This window comes from Elephas maximus, chromosome 22, assembly GCF_024166365.1.
Source record: "Elephas maximus indicus isolate mEleMax1 chromosome 22, mEleMax1 primary haplotype, whole genome shotgun sequence".
Lineage (NCBI taxonomy): Eukaryota > Metazoa > Chordata > Mammalia > Proboscidea > Elephantidae > Elephas > Elephas maximus.
The window spans coordinates 43,699,131-43,717,312 of record NC_064840.1 but is presented as its reverse complement, the minus strand read 5'-3'; the positions used below and the strand labels follow the sequence as shown (position 1 = coordinate 43,717,312).

Here is an 18,182-nt window from a genome sequence, read left to right as displayed (position 1 = left end):
ACAACTCAGAGCAGCATTATGTCAAGTGCAGTAATTTTTTGTGAGGAGTTATTTTTCTCTAAAACCTTATCATTGCTAGTGGGTCCAGGGGTATCTGAGCTAAATGCTCTCCTAGCAGAGAATCCTGATGATGCGTGGGAAAGTTGGTGATGGGCAAAGATCAACTAGTGGAGCCTGAGCTAGTTGTTAGCTCTTAAGTTAGAGGCTGGTGTTATAAATTTATGTTAGTGTTTTTCAGAGACATAGCTCACGTAAGTTAAGCACCTTTTCATACAATTCAAGAAAAAACGTATTTTGGTTTTTAGAAACAGTGCTAGGCTATATGACTTAATGCTATGGTTTTTTTTGACGTGTATGCTGTTCTGTATATTTTCATATATTAAATCAATGTAAAAACTATGTTCAACAGTACAGATACTTGTATAAAAAATAAGTTTTATTAACCAAATGGTCTTACAATATAAAATACAGATAGATGGATTCATTTTCCTAATTTATTGGGATCATCTTTCTTTTTAAGTCCAACACTGATGGCAAGTAAATAAAACAAAATCAAAGACTAGTTCCCCAGCTGAGGCATGAGAAACTATGAAAAGCAAACATATGCCATGTAAGAAAACCAGTCAGTCATCTTTTACCTTCCCTTCCACTATTAGACTCTTGGAAAGCTGTATGTGTCACTTATGCTGCACCTCAGAGCTTATTGCATGACCACCCTGGCTACTCCAGAGACCCAGAAGTGGGAGGAAAATGAGTCTCAGGTTAAAGGGAAAGTTCTTGCCTGAAATAGTGCTAGGAATCCAGGCTAGGTGATGGTGGTCGTAACTTCAGGTTATTTCACTCAAGAGCCACTTCTTCGTTACTTAAGCAGAGATATCACAAAGACATCCAACAGCTTTCTGTCACCTTCTTCAGTTGACTTGTGCTGGGCAGCCATTGTGATGGGCTGCAGGATTTCACAGAAGTGGAAGTGGCTCAGATGCTCCATTTAGAACTTCTGTAAAAATTTGAGGACGAGATCCCGCAGTCGCACCCTGAGCATCTCGTCATTGTCACAAATGATATGAGTTGAATCTTCCTCAATTTGGATCAGTGTCTCTGCTTCCTGCAGCAGGACAATATGGCCCTTGGCTGTGTCTTCCACCTTAATATCACTGAAACCATGCTGCTCCAAATGAAAGAAAAAGAGAGATTGATGGGTATTCTAAAAAACAAGGGGCTGACTCAGAAGTAGGATAGTATTTCAGCAACTGAGCGTTCTAAAAATACTTCTTGGACTTAACTGAACTGAACATTCTAGGAAATGGCATTTTTGATACTCCTCAATACAGCTCTTCAGACTAGTAGTAGGGCCTACTACTACAGCAGTAGAAGTCAACTACAAGTTCATATACTTTAAAAGGTGCCCCAAACATGCATAATCTCATGCAACATGCAACAGAATATCTACAACCTGCTTAAGCTTTTTTGAATTACTTAAGGAGCACATCCAAGCACCTGTGTTCTAGGCTGTTCTATCATCAGTTTCAGTACCATGTCTGTGTTCCCTAGTAACAGAGCCCAGCCCTAGCTCTCAGCTGTTCTGAGCTCTCAAGAAAATGCTAACCCCGACAGCAAGACATCACTGACAGTGGGATTCGTGGGATTCGGCAAATCCCTCTCAAGGGAGAAGGAGATAAAGTAGCATAACAAATACCTCTCCAGCTATTTCTAATGCTGATTAAGGAATTTTCTTACAAATCAGACATATGGCTGAGAAAGAAGAAAAGAGGTGGAAAGAAGGCTGATTTGCCTGAAAGGGATACAAACAGGTAAAGGACACTGATCTGGGGAGGTGCTCCACATTTAGTTATAGAAAGCACATTTGTAGTTTTGGACAGTTACATTCCTCCTGCAGTAAGGAGATAAGGCAGAAATGGCAGAGGGGAACATTCAAAGTCAAGTCCTAGGGGTTAGTTCCTGGAGAAGCCGGGTCTTTCTGGGAAGGAAGTTGTTGGAAGTTTTTAAAAATATAAGTCAAGCTTGAGACTTGTCCATATTGACAAGACCACTTTCAGCTCATGAGGGAGGCAAATGCCAGTAAGTTCACCTACATCACATAGTATGTCTAAGAGAACTTGACAACTTGGCTCTTCTTTGGGGGTAAATGAAAAGATGAATGGAGAAAAAAATTGTAAGAGAACAAAAAGACTAATGGAGAAAAATTCTAATAAAGAAAAAGCATTTACTTTAAGATGTGAAAGAACTCAGTAATTGAGACACTTAGTTTGGACAAAAGGTAGTTACTAATAGTTTAACAGAAGAAAATCTCCTTTTCTGTAATTACTTATTGGAGTTAGCTCCAGTTCTTGGACAAAGCAGCATGAATATTATTTTTCGCTAACTCCTTCATATCAAGGATTCTATAATCCTAACACTAAAACAGTAGTCTCCATGGTCCTGTGACTGAAGCCATAATTTAACTTTAACTAAATATAATCTAACAAAAAAATATATTTTTAAATTGTAGTCAAGGATAACTTCCACCGAGAAGTTATTAGGGGTGTAGGTGTAGGATGGACAGCTGGACAGTGTTCTCCAAGATGCCCGCCCACTTCGTTCTCTCTTCCTATTCCATCTGGGAAGTGCTGGGCTAATTTCCCAAAGATCTAGCAGCACTGATGCCCTCTGCCCACACTGCCTGCCTCAATCCTGGCTCAGCCTAGACAGACCCACATCTCCTGTGAATAGGTGTGCTGACTGTTCTGACAGGAAGGGGTCTTCCTGTATGCAAGTGAGGCTCAAGGGGATGGGCCTTCCTCAGCCTGTCTTTTCCCATCCTGCCTAACCTGTCTCATCTACATTTTTCAAGAGAAGCTTTTCCTCAATCCAGTTCCCATACGAAATAGGTTTGAAGAGGAATTTTTTCAGCTACCTAGTACTTGATGGTAAGGAAAGGGCTGGTAGAGAAACAAACACAGAAGGAGAGGGAGGACATTGTCTTCTCTCAACTCTGTTAATTTCTTCCCTGGCTCTGTTCCTGGCACGACCTTGGTCCAGGCAGATGCTGCAGGAGCAGTAGCTCAAGACAGTGGAGGCTAAGTAAGGCAGCAACATACATTCCTTGAAGCAAGGGTGTCCCAATGAGCACCAGAAAGGACAGCTTATATTCATTTAGACAGTATAAATTTAATTTGCTCACCTTCTCCAAGGTCTGCACAAACTGCTCCACAGGAATGGAGCCACTCAACAGAGGCTTCAAAACTTTGCAGTCTGGAATGTCATCGCTTACACGCTTTCTCTTCTTACCGCTTGTGGGCTGGGTGGACCTTGGAGGGGGCTAGAGCAGAAAGAAAATATGAATCTCATTAAAACTACATCTAGAGAAGCAGAGGTTAGGGCAGATCACATTTAGAACTTGAGTTGGCTGTTCCCTTAATGGGTCCTTCCTATCATGTGGGAGTCTCTTCTCTGACAGAGGCCTGGAATCATCTGTGGTGTGCACATTCAGCAGGCACTAGAGTCCAAGTTCACTGTTAGTTAGGGGTTCCACCTGGAGCTCTTCACGATACAAATAAGCTAATGCCAATCTCTACCACATGCTACATCTTAGTTAGCTAAGATTTCTGCCTTTTATCAAGAAGCTTTAATTTTCAATCAGTTTAGCTCTGTATTTGCTAAATAACTTCTTAAAAATAAACTGTGCTGGCAACTGCAGCGATAGTAACAGCACAGTGGCTGAGGCCATCTGCTATAAGACCAGATTGATATGGGTTGAAATCCTAGCTCTGCTCTCTTCTGGCTGTGAAACCTTTGTCAAGAAACTGAAGGTCAAAAAAATAACCTGTAAGATGGTGATGATAGTAGAATCTTCTGAAGATTAAATAAGATAAGTATGTGTTCTGGGAGCTGGCTGGGATGCTATGACCGCAGTCAGATGGGGTTCTTCTAGTCTTCAAGACCCAGGAGGTTCATCATGGATTCAAGCCCAGCCCACCCTCTGAAAGGATACCTGAAGAACGTGCTTGTTATCTTTAGTATGCAGCACAGCTGAAACTGTTGCCAAGGAAATGCCAGGCTTAATCTCCATGGGCACCAGAGAATCTGCAAGCTGAAAGTAGAGAAGGATTTCAGTAGGCTCACACTAAATTTGAGGGAAAACGGGTGCTGCAGCTGTGTTACCCAAAGTCAGGAGTTGTGAAGCAACATTGGGCTTTGGCTCCCCCTCCATGTGGAGCTCAGGGTGAATGGTGATATGCAAGGGTCAGCACACCAAGTTCAGCAAGCTGGTACCCACGTGCTCTGCCCAGCTACATGGGAAGGGTACCCATGGCTGAGTATTTGGTGCAGAACGGAATCTTGAAATTACCAGGTAAAGAATCATGAAGTTGAACTTTTACTGATTGCCATTATTCATTTTATTTTCTTCTGAATTTTTATTTATGTTATTGCTGTCTAAAATTGACCAAATAACTTTAAGAAAGGTGAAAAAAAAATTCAAATAAAAAATATATCAATCACACACGCTGTATGCATCTCACAATAAAGAGGTAAGAGAAGACAGAGTAGTAGGGGGTGGTGATGGATAAACTGAGAACAGGAACAGTGACTGATTTCATTTTCCAAGTGGTATAGTATCTCTTGGGTGCTTTTCATGGAGACTTCTAGGTTATACAGCAGAGGTCATCCAAGGGCAACTAAATTTCAGTGCATGCTGGACTCCAGTTTGTTGGCCCACTCTGCTTCTCCCTTTTGTTAGTCAACCCACAAACAATGCCGACACCCTGTCAGAGCACTATGTATCTGAACTCCTGCAGCAGCCTCAAAATGGCCCACCTGTCTCTTGCCTCTATTCTGTCATATACTGGTTTCATGTGGCTTCCAGACAACTCTTAACTCTTTGATAGCATCTCTCAAAAACCTATAAGGGCTGCCCATTACTCAAAATACATATCAAGTATATAGCCTTTTCATTCTGGCCTTTATGTCGCTCCACAGTCTGGCTGCCTTCTTCATCCTTAACACTTCTCCAGGTGGCTTGTGTCAGGTGGGAAGGACAGAGTTCTCTAATTCTTGGAAATCTGACTTCTCCCACAGGTAGAACACATTACAGCTTTTACCTGCAAGGCCATTCTCTTTCCCTAATACCTGAGTTTGATGTGCATCCTTTTCTATGCAACTTCAACCTCTCCCCACCCCAGATACTGGCCGTAATGTATGATCTTACTAGGAGCCCTAACACTCTGGTTTAGCTGCATATTGTTCTTACACAGAGACCCTCTACCTATCCAAGCCTTCTTTATTTAAAACCAAAATTAAATAAATATGCAAAATTCCATTTATGTAAACAAGAAGATTAATACCAAATGGGCAGAGGAAGCTGCTTAGGATACTTAAAAAAAGGGACTGGCAAATGGCCTATGACTATGAAGAAAATGTATGCAGTGTGAAATGTTGTTTACTGGACAGGTACGCTCCAGTCTCCTAGCAAGGCCAGTTCCTGTTAGCTGTCTCCATCTGTATTCTTTTCCTTCTCACATGGCATTATTTCTGTCACAGATAATACTGACAAAACTTTAAAGCCAAAGAATTGGCTTGGGAGGTTTAGAGATGGCATTATGGGAACCAGGAAGGTGAGATCCTCTCCCTGGGCAGCCCATGAACCATGTCCAAGAAGACTCCTGGGAGGTGCGGCTCTTCACAGGGGTTGAAAATGTCAGGTGGCAGCTCAGCCAGAATGGAAATCTGCCCAGAGCCTCCAGCAACCACCTGCCACCCCAGGAAGAGAATTTCCCATTAGAACAGGCCTGTGAGGACTGACAGACATATTAGTCTCCTGGTTTGTACTGATGAGGACAAAAAAAAAAAAAAGGATGTATAAGGAAGCTGCAGAGGATGAATGATGTACTTTCCATTTAAGGATGAAACAAACATCCTTCAGTAGCAGCAAAACACAAAAAGCAGAATAAAATTTTTTATAAAATTGAGATGAAATTCTCAAAACATAAAACTAGCCATTTCAAAGTGAACAATTCAGTGGCGTTTAAATACATTCACAATGTGCAACCACCACCTCTACTTCCAAAACATTTTCATCAGCCCAAAAGAAAACTGTACCCATTAAGCAGTCACTACCCATTCTTCCCTCCCCACAGCCTTTAGCAACCACTAACCACTAACCTGCTTTCTGTCTCTGTGGATTTATTACCTATCCGGGACATTTGTAATTGGAATCATACAATATGTGACCTTTCGTGTCTGGCTTCTTTTACTTAGCATAATGTTTAAGGTTCACTCATATTGTAGCATGTATCAGAACTTCATTCCTTTAGAAAGTTTTTTTTTTTAATTGTAGTAAAAATATATTTAACAACATATTTGCCATTTTCACCATTTTTTACATGTACAATTCAGTGACATTAATTACATTCATCATGTTGCTTCACTCCTTTTTATGGATGAATAATATGCCATTGTATGTATATATTCCATTTTGTTTATTCAGATTCATCTGCTGATGGACACAGGTTGTTTCCTCCTTTTGACTACTGTGAATAATGTTGCTATGAACATTGGTGTACTAGTATCTGCATTCCTGCTTTCAATCCTCTTGGGTAAGAGTGGAATACTAGGAATGGAATTGCTGGGTCATTTGATAATTCTGGAGCCCTGGTGGCGCTATGGTTAAGAGCTACGGCTACTGACCAGAAGGTCAGCAGTTCAAATCTACCAGCCACTCCTTGGAAACCTTATGGGGCAGTTCTACTCTGTCCTATAGGGTCGCTATGAGTAGGAATCGACTTGATGGCAATGGATTTTTTGTTGTTTGGTTTGATAACTCTATGTTTAACTTTTTGTGGAGTTACCAAACTTTTCCCATAGCAGTTGAACCATTTTACATTCCCACAAGCAATGTACAAGGGTTCCAATTTCTCCACATCCTCACCAACGCTTGTTAATTTCCATTTTTTTTGATTATTGCCAGTCAGTAAGATTTTAACCCATTCATTTCACACATGCATTTTCCAGGAAAAACCAAATGAAACTTTTAGCTCTATTTTACATTGTACTTTAACAATGATGGAAACCTCTACCCTTGTATAGAGTGGAATCAACAGAAAACTATCAGTGAGAACAATCCAGAGATCTGTTGTGCTTAGCTTCAGTGTTTTAGCCTTGCAGTTGTGGGAGGTCATGGAGGAGAAAGTGAAGGTGATGACACCAAACCAAAATCAAACCCATTGCCACTGAGTCAGTTCCAACTCATAGTGACCCTATAGGACAGAGTAGAACTGCCCCATAGACTTTCTAAGGAGCAGCCGGTGGATTCAAACTGCTGACCTTCTGGTTAGTAGCGGTGCTCTGAACCACTGTGCCGCCAGGGCTCCAGTGATGACACTGTTACTAGATGAACATCAGTGTAAAAAACTTTCCCGCTTACTTACTATATGCAATTTCTTGGAACTGATTATATTTCTTGAGGGAGAGCCAATTTATTCAAATCCAGAAAAATATTCAAGTGTGTTTGAAAAGCAAAACTAGAAAAGCTTCTGGGGCAGCCATGACCTGAGTGTTTAAGTACCCTTGGGCAGCAGCTCCCGAACCAAAGTGCTGGGCACTGAAAACATGGATGTGGGTTCAGGCTTGGTGAGCTCCTAGTACTTCTGTACTCTCTTTTCTGGGCAAGGCTCTCAGTGGAGTCCCAGCCTCCTTCACCCTTTACTGTGTGTCTCCCTGTATACCCTGTACTGTAATCTTAGGGTAAGAAGGGACAGAGTATTATCGTCCCATTTAATTTTCTTGACCCATGAAAGCAATCATACTCTTAACTTTTAAATGTTATACTTTCCAAGTATCAACGATCTAAGTGTAAAGACTAAAACCATAAAACTCTTAGAACCAAATGTAAGAGTAATGCTTCGGAACCTAGTTTTCAATAATGGATCCTTTGATATGACACCAAAAGATAAAATAAATTGGACTTATCAAAATAAAAAATTTTGTGCATTAATGGTTATCAACAAAGCGAAGAGACAACCTATAGAATGAGGAACATCTTTGGGAATGATGTATCAAATAAGGGTTCAATACCCAGAATGTATAAAGAAGTCCTACAACTTAACAAAAAGACAAACAACCCAATCAAAAAACAGGCAAAGGACTTGAATAGACATTTCTCCAAAGAAGATATGCAAATGACCAGCCAAACCCATGGCCCTCAAGTTGATTCCGACTCATAGTGACCCTACAGGACACAGTAGAGCTGCCCCATAGGGTTTCCAGGGACAGGCACATGAAAAGATGCTGCAAGTCAAAACCACAATGAGATGCCACTTCACCTCCCCTAGGAAGGTTACTATCAGAAAAATAGAAAACAACAAGCATTGGCAAAGGATGTGGAGGAACTGAAACCCTCACCCATTGCTGGTAAAATTGTAAAATGGTGTAGCCACTGTGGAAAACACTGGTGGTTCCTTAAAAAGTTAAACATAAATTACCATATGACCCAAAGATTCCTCTCCTAGGTACGTATGCAAAAGAACTGATAGCAGGATCCAAACAGATACTTGTACATCAATGTTCATTGGAGCACTATTCAAAACAGCCAAAAGGCAGAAACTAACTAAATGTCCATCAACAGATGAATGGATAAATCAAATGTGGTACATACATGTTGTTGTTAGGTGCTGTCAAGTTGGTTCCAACTCATAGCAACCCCATGTACCACAGAATAAAACACTGCCTGGTCCTGCGCCATCCTTACAATTTTTATTAAGCTTGAGCCCACTGTTGCGGCCACTCTGTCAATCCATCTCGTTGAGGGTCTTCCTCTTTTGCACTGACCCTGTACTTTAACCAAGCATGATGTCCTTCTCCAGGGACTGATCTTTCCTGATAACACATCCAAAGTATGTAAGATGCAGTCTCGCCATCCTTGCTTCTAAGGAGTATTCTGGTCTTCTTCCAAGACAGATTTGTTGAATAGTATATTCAATATTCTTCGCAAACACCACAATTAAAAGGCATCAATTCTTCTTTGGTTTTCCTTATTCACTGTCCAGCTTTCACATGCACGTGATGCGAAAGAAAAAACTATGGCTTGGGTCAGGTGACATCTTTGCTTTTCAACACCCTAAAGAGGTCCTTTGCAGCAGATTTGCCCAATGTGGTGCGTCTTTTGATTTCTTGACTGCTGTTTCCATGGGTGTTGACTATAAATCCAAGTAAAATGAAATCCTTGACAACTTCAATCTTTTCTCCGTTTATCATGATGTTACTTATTGGTCCAGTTGTGAGGATTTTTGTTTTCTTTATGTTGAGGTGTAATCCATATTAAAGGCTACAGTCTTTGATATTCATCAGTAAGTGCTGCAAGTCCCCTTCACTTTCAGCAAGGAAGGTTGTGTCATCTGCGTAACGCAGGTTGTTAATGAGTCTTCCTCCAGCCCTGATGCCCCATTCTTCTTCATATAGTCCAGCTTCTTGGATTATTTGCTCAGCATACAGATTAAATAGGTATGGTGAAAGGATACAACCCTGATGCCCACCTTTCCTGACTTGAAACCACACAGTATCCCCTTGTTCTGTCCGAACAACTGCCTCTTGATCTATGTACAGGTTCCTCAGGAGCACAATTAAGTGTTCTGGAATTCCTATTCTTTGCAATGTTATCCATAATTTGTTATAATCCACATAGTTGAATGCCTCTGCATAGTCAATAGAACACAGGTAAACATCCTTCTGGTATTTTATGCTTTCAGCCAGGATCCATCTGACATCAGCAATGATATCCTGGGTTCCATATCCTCTTCTGAATTCGGCTTGAATTTCTGGCAGTTCCCTGTTGATATACTGCTGCAGCTGCTTTTGAATGATCTTCAGCAAAATTTTGCTTGTGTGTGGTAACAATATTGTTTGGTAATTTCTGCATTTGGTTGGATCACCTTTCTTGGGAATAGGCATAAATAAGGATCTCTTCCAGTTGGTTGGCTGTCCAGTTGGTAGCTGTCTTCCAAATTTTTTGGCATAGATGAGTGAGCACTTCTAGTGCTGCATCTGTTTGCTGAAACATCTCAATAGATAGTTCGCCAATTAATTTTTTCTTTCCACTTTTTGTTTTTCACCAGTGCCTTCAGTGCTACTTGGACTTCTTCCTTCAGTACTAGATCATATGCAACCTCTTGAAATGGCTGAATCCAATTCTTTTTGGCATAATGACTCTGTGTATTCCTTTCATCTTCTTTTGATGCTTCCTGCATTGTTTAATGTTTTCCCCCATAGAATCCTTCAATACTGCAACTTGAGGCTTGGATTTTTTTCTTCAGTTCTTTCAGCTCGAGAAATACCGAGCTGTGTTCTTCCCTTTTGGTTTTCTATTGCCGGTCATCATAATACTTTGTCTTCTTGAGCTGCCCTTTGAAGTCTTCTGTTCAGTTCTTTTACTTCATCATTTCTTCCTTTTGCTTTAGCTGCTTTATGTACAAGAGCAGGTTTCAGAGTCTCTTCTGACATCCATTTTGGTCTTTTCTTTCTTTCCTGTCTTTTTAATGACATCTTGCTTTCTTTATGTATGATGTCCTTGATGTTATTCCACAACTTGTCTGATCTTCAGTCATTAGTGTTCAATGCATCAAATCTATTTTTGAGATGGTCTCTAAATTCAGGTGGGATATACTCTCAAGGTCATACTTTGGTTCTGGTGGACTTGTCCTAATTTTCTTCAGTTTCAACTTGAACTTGCACACAAGTAATTGAGGGTGTGATCTGGAGTCGTCCCTGGCCTTGTTCTGATGATATTGAGCTTTTCCATCATTTCTTTCCATAGATATAGTCGATTTGATTCCTGTGTATTTGAGGTCCACGTGTATAGTCACTGTTTATGTTGGTGAAAAAAGGTATTTGTGATGAAGAAGTCATTGGTATTGCAAAATTCTAATTATGTGGTCTCTGGTATTGTTTCTATCACCAAGGCCTTATTTTCCAACTACCGATCCTTCTTTATTTCCAACTTTCGCATTCCAGTCACCAGTAATTACCAATGCATCCTGATTGCATGTTTGATCAATTTCAAACTGCAGAAGTTGGTAAAAATCTTCAATTTCTTCATCTTTGGCCTTAGCAGTTGGTGTGTAAATTTGAGTAATAGTCGTATTAACTGGTCTCCCAGTAACCGTATGGATATTACCCTATCGCTGACAGTGTTGTACTTCAGGATAGATTTCGAAATGTTCCTTTTGATGACGAATGCAAAACCATTCCTCTTCAAGTCGCAATTCCCTGCACAGTAGACCATATGACTGTCCAATTCAAAATGGCCAATACCAGTCCATTTCAGCTCACTAATGCCTAGGATGTCAATGTTTATGTGTTCCATTTATTTTTTTAAGTAATTTTTATTCTGCTTTAAGTGAAAGTTTACAAATCAAGTCAGTCTCTCACACCAAAACCCATATACACCTTGCTATACACTCCCAATTACTCTCCCCCTAATGGGACAGCCCGCTCTCTCCCTCCACTCTCTCTTTTCGTGTCCATTTCGCCAGCTTCTAACCCCCTCCACCCTCTCATCTCCCCTCCAGGCAGCAGATGCCAACATAGTCTCAAGTGTCCACTTGATCCAAGAAGGTCACTCCTCACCAGCATCCCTCTCCAACCTATTGTCCAGTCCAAACCACATCTGAAGAGTTGGCTTCAGGAATGGTTCCTGTCCTGCGCCAAGAGAAGGTCTGGGGGCCACGACCACCGGTGTCCTTCCAGTTTCAGTCAGACCATTAAGTCTGCTCTTATGAGAATTTGGGGTCTGCATTCCACTGCTCTCCTGCTCCCTTAGGGGTTCTCTGTTGTGTTCCCTGTCAGGGCAGTCATCAATTGTAGCCGGGCACCATCTAGTTTTTCTGGTCTCAGGATGATGTAGTCACTGATTCATGTGGCCCTTTCTGTCTCTTGGGCTCATAATCGCCTTGTGTCCTTGGTGTTCTTCATTCTCCTTTGATCCAGGTGGGTTGAGACCAATTGATGCATGTTAGATGGCTGCTTGCTAGCGTTTAAGACCCCAGACACCACTCTTCAAAGTGGGATGCAGAATGTTTTCTTAATAGATTTTATTATGCCAATAGATTTAGATGTCCCCTGAAACTACGGTACCCAGACCCCTGCCCCTGCTACGCTGGCCTTCGAAGCATTCAGTTTATTCAGGAAACTTATTTGCTTTTGGTTTAGTCCAACTGTGCTGACCTCCCCTGTATTGTGTGCTGTCTTTCCCTTCACCTAAGTAGTTCTTATCTACTCTCTAAGTAGTGAATGCCCCCTCCCCCCTTCCCCTCCCCACTCTCGTAACCAGAAAAGAATGTTTTCTTCTCAGTTTAAACTATTTCTCAAGTTCTTATAACAGTGGCCTTATACAATATTTATCCTTTTGCAACTAATTTCACTCAGCATAATGCCTTCCAGGTTCCTCCATCTTATGAAATGTTTCACAGACTCCTCACTGTTCTCTATCAATGGGTAGTATTCCATTGTGTGAATATACCATAACTTATTTATCCATTCATCTGTTGATGGGCACCTTGGTTGCTGCCATGTTTTTGTATTGTCAACAGTGCTGCAGTAAACATGGGTGTGCATATATCTGTTTGTGTAAAGGCTCTTATTTCTCCAGGATATATTCCAAGGAGTGGGATTGCTGGATCATATGGTAGTTCTATTTCTAGCTTTTTAAGGAAGCACCAAACCGATTTCCAAAGTGGTTGTAGCATTTGACATTCCCACCAGCAGTGTAGAAGTGTTCCAATCTCTCCACAGCCTCTCCAACATTTATTACTTTGTGTTTTTTGGATTAATGCCAGCCTTGTTGGAGTGAGATGAAATCTCATTGTAGTTTTGATCTGCATTTCTGTGATGGCTAATGATCGTGAACATTTCCTCATATATCTGTTAGCTACCTGAATGTCTTCTTTCATGAAATGTCTAATTCATATCTTTTGCCCATTTTTTAATTGGGTTATTTGTCTTTTTGCAGTTGAGTTTTTGCAGTATTATGTAGATTTTAGAGATCAGCCGCTGATCAGACATGTTATAGCTAAAAACTTTTTCCCAGTCTGTAGGTAGTCTTTTTACTCTTTTGGTGAAGCCTTTGGATGAGCATAGGTGTTTGATTTTTAGGAGCCTCCAGTTATCTAGTTTTTCTTCTACATTCTCTATAATGTTTTATATACTGTTTATGCCATACATTAGGGCTCCTAACATTGTCCTATTTTTTCTTCCATGATCTTTATCATTTGATTTTATAATTAGGTCTTTGATCCATTTTGGGTTAGTTTTTGTGCATAGAGTGAGGTATGGGTCTTGTTTCATTTTTTTGCAGATGGATATCCAGTTATGCCAGCACCATTTGTTAAAAAGACTGTCTTTTCCCCATTTAACTGTTTTGGGGCCTTTGTCAAATATCAACTGCTCATATGTGGATGGATTTATGTCTGGATTCTCAATTCTGTTCCATTGGTCCACATATCTGTTGTTGTACCAGTCCCAGGCGGTTTTGACTACTGTGGTGGTATAATAGGTTCTAAAATCAGGTAAAATCAGGTAAAAATCACTTTATTCTTCTTTTTCAGTTAATGCCTTATTTATCCGGGGCCTCTTTCCCTTCCATATGAAATTGGTGATTTGTTTCTCCATCTCATTAAAGAATGTTGTTGGGATTTGGATCGGAATTGCATTAAATGTATGATCACTTTTGGTAGAATAGACATTTTTATAATGTTAAGTCTTCCTATTCACGAGCAAGGTATTTTCTTCCACTGATGTAAGTCTCTTTTGGTTTCTTGCAGAACTGTACTGTAGTTTTCTTTGTATAAGTCTTTTACATATGTGATAAGATTTATTTCTAAGTATTTTATCTTCTTGGGGGCTACTGTAAATGACATTGATGTGATTTCCTCTTCGATGTTCTTATTGTTGTTAGAGGAATCCAACTGATTTTTGTATGTTTATCTCGTATCCTTATACTCTGCTGAACTCTTCTATTAGTTTCAGTAGTTTTCTGGAGGATCTCTTAGGGTTTTCTGTATATAAGATCATGTCATCTGCAAACAGAGATACTTTTATTTCTTCCTTGCCAATCTGGATACCCTTTATTTCTTTATCTAGTCTAAATGCTCTGGCTAGGACTTCCAGCACAATGTTGAATAAGAGTGGTGATAAAGGGCATCCTTGTCTGGTTCCCGATCCCAGTGGGAATGTTTTCAGGCTCTCTCCATTTAGGGTGATGTTGGCTGTTGGCTTTGTATAAATGCCCTTTATCATGTTGAGGAATTTTCCTTCTGTTCCTATTTTGCTGAGAGTTTTTATCATGAATGAGTGTTGAACTGTCAAATGCCTTTTCTGCATCAACTGGCAAAATCATGTGATTCTTGTCTTTTGTTTTATTTATGTGGTGGGTTATATTAATTGTTTTTCTAATGTTGAACCATCCCTGCATACCTGGTATGAATCCCACCTGGTCATGGTGAATTATTTTTTTTTGATATGTTGTTGAATTCTGTTGGCTAGAATATTGTTGAGGATTTTTGCATCTACTTTCATGAGGAATATAGGTCTATGATTTTCTTTTCTTGTGGTGTCTTTATCTGGTTTTGGTATCAGGGTGGTATCAGATGGGTTCATAGAGTGAGTTTTGGTAGTATTCCATCCTTTTCTATGCTCTGAAATAAAGTTTGGTAGAAGTCTGCAGTGAAGCCGTCTGGACCAGGGTTTCTTTTTGTTGGGAGTTTTTTGATTACCTTTTCAATCTCTTTGTTTGTTATGCATCTGTTTAGTTGTTCTATCTCTGTGTTAGTTTAGGCAGGTAGTGTGTTTCTATGAATTCATCCATTTCTTTTATGTTTTCAAATTTGTCGGAGTATAGTTTTTAACAGTAATCTGATAAGATTCTTTTAATTTCATTTGGGTCTGTTGTAATATTGCCCATCTCATTTCTTATTTGAATTATTTGCTTCCTCTCCTGTTTTTCTTTTGTCAGTTTGGCCAGTGCTTTATCAATTTTGTTGATTTTTAAAACAAAAAACAAAAAAAACCCAGCTTTTGGTCTTGTTAATTCTTCCAATTTTTTTTCTGTTTTCTATTTCATTTAGTTCAGCTCTAATTTTTATTATTGTTTTTTTTCTGGTGCCTGTGGGTTTCTTTTGTTGCTCTCCTTCTATTTGTTCAAGCTGTGGGATAATTCTTTGATTTTGGCCCTTTCTTCTTTTTGGGTGTGTGCATTAATTAATACAAATTGGCCTCTGAGCACTGCTTTCACTGTGTGCCAAAGGTTCTGATAGAAAGTGTTTTCATTCTCACTGGATTCTATGAATTTCTTTATTCCATCCTTAATGTCTTCTATAATCCAGTCTTTTTTGAGCAGGGTATTGTTCAGTTTCCAAGTGTTTGATTTCTTTTCCCTGCTTTTCCTGTTATTGATGTCCACAGAGAAGATGCTTTGTAATATTTTAATGTTTTGGATTCTGCTAAGGCTTGCTTTATGACCTAATATGTGGTCTATTCTAGAGAATGTTCCATGTGCACTAGAAAAGAAAGTATACTTGGTTGCTGTTTGGTGGAGTGTTCTGTATATGTGTATGAGATCAAGTTGGTTGATCGTGGCCTTTAGATCTTCCGTGTCTTTATTGAGCTTCCTTCTGGATGTCCTATCCTTCACCGAAAGTGGTGTGTTTAAGTCTCCTACTATGATTGTGGAGCTATCTCACTTTTCAATGCTGATAGAGTTTGTTTTATGTATCTTGCAGCCCTGTCATCAGGTGCATAAATATTTAATATGGGTATATCTTCTTGGTATATTGTCCCTTTAATCATTATATAGTGTCCTTCCTTATTCTCTCTGATGGATTTAACTTTAAAGTCTGTTTTGTCAGAAATTAATATTGCCACTCCTGCTCTCTTTTTTGATTGTTGTTTGCTTGATGTATTTTTTTCCCGTCCTTTGAGTTTTAGTTTGTTTGTGTCTCTTGTAGGCAGCATATAGACGGATCTTGTTTTTTAACCCGTTCTGCCACTCTCTGTCCCTTTATTGGTGCATTTAGTCCATTCACACTCAGGGTAATCATGGATAGGTATGAATTTAGTGCTATCATTTTGATGTCTTTTTTTGTGTGTTGTTGACAGTTTCTTTTTCCCACTTGATTTTATGTGCTGAGTAGATTTTCTTTATATATTGTCCTTTCCTCACATTTGTTGTTGTTGATTTTGTTTCTACTGAGTCTGTATTTTTCCCTTGTATTTTATTTTGATGAGTAGGATAGTTTGTCTCCTTTGTGGTTACCTTATTATTTACCCGTTTTTCTAAATTTAAAACTTTTATTTCTTTCCTCTCCATATGGAAGTTGTATGATTACATTTCTTAGTCCCTCTTTATTATTTTAATGTTGTCCTCTTTTATATAATAACATCACTGTTACCCTGTTTTGGGATTTTTTATATATAATCTTGCTTTGTTTTTTTTGGATTTCCCTGTCTAGGGTGACTTCTGGTTCCTCTGCCCAGTGTTCTAGTCTTGGGTTAATACCTAATATTATTAATTTTCTAACCAAAGAACTCCCTTTAGTATTTCTTGTGGTTTTGGTTTGGTTTTTACAAATTCCCTAAACTTGTGTTTATCTGGAAATGTTTTAATTTCACCTTCATATTTAAGAGACAGTTTTGCTGGATATATGATTCTTGGCAGGCAATTTTTTTTTCCTTCAATTTTTTAAATATGTCATCCCATTGTCTTCTTGACTTCATGGTTTCTGCCGAGTAGTCTGAGCTTATGCTTATTGGCTCTCCTTTCTAGGTGGCTTTTTGTTTATCCCTCGTTGCTCTTATAACTGTCTATCTTTGGTTTTGGCAAGCTTGATTATATGTCTTGGTGACTTTCTTTTAAGATCTACCTTATGTGGAGTTCGATGAGCATCTTGGATAGATATCGTCTCATCTTTCACGATATCAGGGAAGTTTTCTGCCAACAAATCTTCAAAAATTTTCTCTGTATTTTCTTTTATCCCTCCCTGTTCTGGTACTCTAGTCACTCGTAGGTTATTTCTCTTGATAGAGTCCCACATGATTCTTAAGGTTTCTTCATTTTTAAAAATTCTTTTATCTGATTTTTCTTCAAATATATTAGTTCCAAGTGATTTATCTTCAAGTTCAGAAATTCTAGCTTCTACTTGCTCAATTCTGCTCCGACTTTCTATTAAATTATCTAATTCTGTAATTTTATTGTTAATCTTCTGAATTTCTGATTGCTGTCTGTCTATGGATTTTTCCAGCTTATTAAACTTTTCATTATGTTCCTGAATAATCTTTCTAGTTTCTTCAGTTGCTTTATCTGTATGTTCCTTGGGTTGTTTTGTGTATTTCCTCATTTCTTCCTGATGTCTTGAAGGGTTCTGTATATTAAACTTTTGTATTCTGCATCTGGTAATTCCAGGAATGCACTTTCATCTAGAAGATCCCTGGATTCTTTGTTTTGAGAGCCTGTTGAGGTGATCATGGTCTGTTTCTTTATGTGACTTGATATTGACTGTTGTCTCCGAGCCATCTATAATTTATTTTATTTAGTGTATGCTTGCTTACTGGGTCGTAGCTGCTTGTTTTGTTTTGTTTTGATACACCCCTGTGGGTTGCTTGAGTGAGCTAGCTTGATTATTTTTGCCTTTGGAGCTCTGGTGTCCTGTCCCCAGCTGGCTAGAGCTGTTATCAGGTATATCAGTCTAGGAGTCCATTCAGTTTTCTTGTATGAATTCAGCTCAGGTTTCCAGGTAGCTGATCATCAAGTGTGTGGTACAGGCTCTGTCCTACAGTCTTAGAGGGGCAGGGGTAATTGGTGCCTATACGGTTATCTGATTGCAGCAGGGGGTCACGCTCTGAACAAGGTAGGGGGTTGAGAACCAACCCCCGAGTATCTCTGAGTAAAACGCGTCTCCGTTCCCTAGAACGTGCTGGTGGGTGGGTTCTGCAGAAGGACCATGGACACCCAAAGTTTTTGGTTGTAAGGACTGGGAGGTATCAGTTATCTTTGGACCCCTGTCGCGGGTGGCTGGGTAACCCAAGTGGAGCTACCAGTCCTTAGGTCCCTGATGTGGGTAGGTGAGGACCTTGTTTAATAGGCAAAGCAATGTCAAATGTCAAACACCCACCTCTCCACCGCACAGCTGAAATGGTTGGAG

At 39.6% G+C, this 18,182-nt stretch overlaps 1 protein-coding gene across 2 annotated transcripts in view; it reads right to left on the bottom strand.

The window, feature by feature from the left end:
- Nucleotides 1-415: 415 nt before the first annotated feature.
- INTS9 (integrator complex subunit 9) overlaps nucleotides 416-18,182 on the bottom strand; it is a 153,932-nt gene continuing 136,165 nt past the window's right edge. For both annotated transcript variants that reach the window (XM_049865687.1, XM_049865688.1), the window contains 3 exons: nucleotides 3,992-4,090; nucleotides 3,182-3,319; nucleotides 416-1,165 (listed from right to left, as the gene is read on the bottom strand). In XM_049865687.1, coding sequence (XP_049721644.1) covers nucleotides 989-1,165; nucleotides 3,182-3,319; nucleotides 3,992-4,090 — 414 coding nt within the window. In that variant the 3' untranslated portion in view covers nucleotides 416-988. The remainder of the gene's footprint in view (nucleotides 1,166-3,181; nucleotides 3,320-3,991; nucleotides 4,091-18,182) is intronic.